Source organism: Ailuropoda melanoleuca, unplaced genomic scaffold (genome assembly GCF_002007445.2).
Source record: "Ailuropoda melanoleuca isolate Jingjing unplaced genomic scaffold, ASM200744v2 unplaced-scaffold12392, whole genome shotgun sequence".
Classification (NCBI taxonomy): Eukaryota; Metazoa; Chordata; class Mammalia; order Carnivora; family Ursidae; genus Ailuropoda; species Ailuropoda melanoleuca.
This window is the reverse complement of record NW_023180940.1, coordinates 1-4,614: the sequence shown is the minus strand read 5'-3', so window position 1 is coordinate 4,614 and position 4,614 is coordinate 1. Positions and strand designations below refer to the sequence as shown.

At 64.4% G+C, this 4,614-nt stretch overlaps 2 protein-coding genes across 2 annotated transcripts; both read left to right on the top strand.

The window, feature by feature from the left end:
- The first annotated feature begins 265 nt into the window (after positions 1-265).
- On the top strand, positions 266-2,649 carry LOC100467239 (P2Y receptor family member 8). The gene has a single exon (XM_034650215.1). The coding sequence runs from the start codon at positions 823-825 to the stop codon at positions 1,948-1,950; it is 1,128 nt and encodes a 375-aa protein (XP_034506106.1). The 5' UTR covers positions 266-822; the 3' UTR covers positions 1,951-2,649.
- A 490-nt stretch (positions 2,650-3,139) lies between these two features.
- Positions 3,140-4,312, top strand: LOC117797759 (P2Y purinoceptor 8-like; the record flags this gene model as incomplete). The annotated part of the gene is made up of 1 exon (XM_034650214.1): positions 3,140-4,312. A coding segment is annotated over exon 1 (613 nt), but the record flags the coding sequence as incomplete, so codon positions are not given.
- Positions 4,313-4,614: the final 302 nt, after the last annotated feature.

The window sequence follows — 4,614 nt, the reverse complement described above, 5'->3', positions numbered from 1 at the left end:
CCCGTGGGCATCCCCAAGATCGGCGCCCCAGCGGCAGGTGAGGGAAGCACGGGTGTGCAACCACAAGGCAGAAGAAAGCAGGCCAGGGGCGCCTGGGTGGCGCAGTCGTTAAGCGTCTGCCTTCGGCTCAGGGCGTGATCCCAGTGTTGTGGGATCGAGCCCCGCATCAGGCTCCTCCGCTGGGAGCCTGCTTCTTCCTCTCCCACTCCCCCTGCTTGTGTTCCCTCTCTCGCTGGCTGTCTCTCTGTCTAATAAATAAATAAAATCTTAAAAAAAAAAAAAGAAGAAGAAGAAAAAGAAGAAGAAAGCAGGCCAGGCACAGGGTGACAGGGACAGACCTACTGGGACTTCAGTGCAGGTGGCTCAGCGCCCCCGTGTGGCCAGCTAGAGCAGCCAGCGATAGTCAGGACGGGCCCCAGGGCGACCCCCTCCACCTTCCAGGTGTCCTAGAAAAACGTTTGCAGGTGGAAACCGGGTTAGTGTCTTGGTAACTGTGTAACCTCCCAACTGTGTGTCTCGTCTCCCTTGACGTCCTCCTGGCCCCAACGATGACGCCGCTGCACCATAGCTTGCAGCACGCTCCCTGCGTTTCAAGCAGCAGGAAGGGAGGGACTCTCCACGCAAGGGCCAGGTGTCCTGGCGCACGGGGTGGGGGGGGGCGTCTGGGTATGACGCAGCTTTGCAGGATTTAGCGCGCATCAGCTCAGCTCCGTGACGCAGGGGGGCAACAGCAGCTGGGCACAGGGGTGCGGGACAGCAAGGGGGAAGAGAGCAAGAGAGGCTTTCAGGGAGGAGCCCCGTTCCGCTCCCCTCCTCACCGCGATGCCCCTTGTCTTCCAGACCCGCGCGCGCAGGAGCGCCAGCAGCGCCACGATGGATATGAACATGACGCGCCCGGACAACGCCACCATCCTGATGCTGCGGGACCCGACCATCGCCGTGGTCCTGCCGGTCGTGTACTCGCTGGTGGCGCTGGTCAGCATCCCCGGCAACCTCTTCTCCCTGTGGGTGCTGTGCCGTCACATCGGGCCGCAGTCCCCGTCGGTCATCTTCATGATCAACCTCAGCGTCACGGACCTGATGCTGGCCAGCGTGCTCCCGTTCCAGATCTACTACCACTGCAACGGGAACCACTGGGTCTTCGGGGAGCTGCTGTGCAACGTGGTCACCGTGGCCTTCTACGCCAACATGTACTCGTCCATCCTCACCATGACGTGCATCAGCGTGGAGCGCTTCCTGGGCGTGGTGTACCCGCTGGCCTCCGCGCGCTGGCGCCGGCGCCGCTACGCCGTGGCCGCCTGCGCCGGCGTCTGGCTGCTGCTGCTGGCCGCGCTGTCCCCGCTGGCGCGCACCGACCTCACCTACACCGTGGAGGCGCTGGGCATCGTCACCTGCTTCGACGTGCTCAAGTCCACCATGCTGCCCAGCGTGGCCATGTGGGCCATCTTCCTCTTCACCCTGTTCATCGTGCTCTTTTTCATCCCCTTCGTGGTCACCGTGGCCTGCTACACGGCCACCATCCTGACGCTGCTGCGCACCTCGGACCCGCACGGCCGCGGCCAGCGGCGCCGCGCCGTGAGCCTGGCCGCCGTGGTGCTGCTGGCCTTCGTCACCTGCTTCGCGCCCAACAACTTCGTGCTGCTGGTGCACATGGTCAGCCGCCTGTTCCTGGGCGGCAGCTACTACCACGTGTACAAACTCACGCTCTGCCTGAGCTGCGTCAACAACTGCCTGGACCCCTTCGTGTACTACTTTGCGTCCCGCGAGTTCCAGCTCCGGCTGCGGCGCTACCTGGGCTACGGGCGGCTGCCGGCCAGCTGCAGGGACACGCGCCGGGAGACCCTGTTCTCCGCTCGGACGCTGTCGGCGCGCTCCATCTCCAGCGGCCACGGCGACGGGCTCGACGCCCCCAGCCGGCCGTCCCTCAATAGGCAGGAGAGCGTGTTCTGAGCCCCGCACCCCTGGGAGGGGGGACAGCTGGGGGAGAGAGGGCACGGTCCTTCCCCAACGGCCTGCCAGCTGCAGCCGCCACGGCTGCTTCTGCTCTGTCCGCCAGCGTGCGCGCGGAGAGGGTCCCCGGGCGGGCACGGAGGCCGCCTGGAGCCCGTGCTGGGTCAGCCAGCGTGCGCACGGAGAGGGTCCCCGGACGGGCACGCGGGCCGGCTGGACTCCGTGCTGCGTCCCCCAGCGTGCGCACGGAGAGGGTCCCCAGGTGGGCTTGAGCCTGGTGTCCCAACACAGCGCAGGGCACAGGGAAGCAGCGAGACAGAACATGGGACAGGACCCAGCGTACCAGGAGGACTGGCCCTGCTTCCTGAGGATGACCACCCAACTTGACCGAGCAGCCAGCCAGCCCAAATGAATCCCCTCCACCCCCAACATCCTCCTGCCTGGGTTTCTCTGCCTCCTGCTGGGGGCTGCCGGTGACACCTGCTGCTCCCCGGCCTGGGGACCCAGGCACCTGGCAGGACTGCGGACCACACAACCCGGCAAGGCTTTGAGCTTAGGGGCCTTCGGGGTGGAACAACTGTGGGGCAGGCAGCCTCCCCATTGGTCATTTGAGATACAGATGGAGATTGATAGCTGCTATCCGGGGGGGCCGTGGGGGCACCTGCTCCCGCTGTCACTGCTTTGGAAGGAAAACAGACACAGCTGNGGTGCTGTACCTCGAAGCACGTGCGTGGCTGTTGTTACCTTGAAGCAGAGACGTGAAACAGCCATGTGACACTCGGGCACGCCATTCCGTCCGCGCGTGCTCATGCAGTGAAGCACATGGGGCCATTGGCGATGGAGCAGGGGACTCCCTGCGCGGTGTGCCCTCCCAGAGCCCTCATCAGGGTCTCCAAAGTCCCCCCCCCAGTCGCGAATGAGCAGCCCCCCGTGGGCATCCCCAAGATCGGCGCCCCAGCGGCAGGTGAGGGAAGCACGGGTGTGCAACCACAAGGCAGAAGAAAGCAGGCCAGGGGCGCCTGGGTGGCGCAGTCGTTAAGCGTCTGCCTTCGGCTCAGGGCGTGATCCCAGTGTTGTGGGATCGAGCCCCGCATCAGGCTCCTCCGCTGGGAGCCTGCTTCTTCCTCTCCCACTCCCCCTGCTTGTGTTCCCTCTCTCGCTGGCTGTCTCTCTGTCTAATAAATAAATAAAATCTTAAAAAAAAAAAAAGAAGAAGAAGAAAAAGAAGAAGAAAGCAGGCCAGGCACAGGGTGACAGGGACAGACCTACTGGGACTTCAGTGCAGGTGGCTCAGCGCCCCCGTGTGGCCAGCTAGAGCAGCCAGCGATAGTCAGGACGGGCCCCAGGGCGACCCCCTCCACCTTCCAGGTGTCCTAGAAAAACGTTTGCAGGTGGAAACCGGGTTAGTGTCTTGGTAACTGTGTAACCTCCCAACTGTGTGTCTCGTCTCCCTTGACGTCCTCCTGGCCCCAACGATGACGCCGCTGCACCATAGCTTGCAGCACGCTCCCTGCGTTTCAAGCAGCAGGAAGGGAGGGACTCTCCACGCAAGGGCCAGGTGTCCTGGCGCACGGGGTGGGGGGGGGCGTCTGGGTATGACGCAGCTTTGCAGGATTTAGCGCGCATCAGCTCAGCTCCGTGACGCAGGGGGGCAACAGCAGCTGGGCACAGGGGTGCGGGACAGCAAGGGGGAAGAGAGCAAGAGAGGCTTTCAGGGAGGAGCCCCGTTCCGCTCCCCTCCTCACCGCGATGCCCCTTGTCTTCCAGACCCGCGCGCGCAGGAGCGCCAGCAGCGCCACGATGGATATGAACATGACGCGCCCGGACAACGCCACCATCCTGATGCTGCGGGACCCGACCATCGCCGTGGTCCTGCCGGTCGTGTACTCGCTGGTGGCGCTGGTCAGCATCCCCGGCAACCTCTTCTCCCTGTGGGTGCTGTGCCGTCACATCGGGCCGCAGTCCCCGTCGGTCATCTTCATGATCAACCTCAGCGTCACGGACCTGATGCTGGCCAGCGTGCTCCCGTTCCAGATCTACTACCACTGCAACGGGAACCACTGGGTCTTCGGGGAGCTGCTGTGCAACGTGGTCACCGTGGCCTTCTACGCCAACATGTACTCGTCCATCCTCACCATGACGTGCATCAGCGTGGAGCGCTTCCTGGGCGTGGTGTACCCGCTGGCCTCCGCGCGCTGGCGCCGGCGCCGCTACGCCGTGGCCGCCTGCGCCGGCGTCTGGCTGCTGCTGCTGGCCGCGCTGTCCCCGCTGGCGCGCACCGACCTCACCTACACCGTGGAGGCGCTGNCCACCCCCAACATCCTCCTGCCTGGGTTTCTCTGCCTCCTGCTGGGGGCTGCCGGTGACACCTGCTGCTCCCCGGCCTGGGGACCCAGGCACCTGGCAGGACTGCGGACCACACAACCCGGCAAGGCTTTGAGCTTAGGGGCCTTCGGGGTGGAACAACTGTGGGGCAGGCAGCCTCCCCATTGGTCATTTGAGATACAGATGGAGATTGATAGCTGCTATCCGGGGGGCCGTGGGGGCACCTGCTCCCGCTGTCACTGCTTTGGAAGGAAAACAGACACAGCTATCCTAGAGCGAATGGTGACCCCAAACCCATGTCCACCCAGGACCTCAGGATGTGACCTAATGGATCGGGAT

Bases quoted from the DNA above. Each gene is read 5' to 3' on its own strand.
- LOC100467239 (XM_034650215.1), top strand. From the start codon at position 823: ATGCCCCTTGTCTTCCAGACCCGCGCGCGCAGGAGCGCCAGCAGCGCC.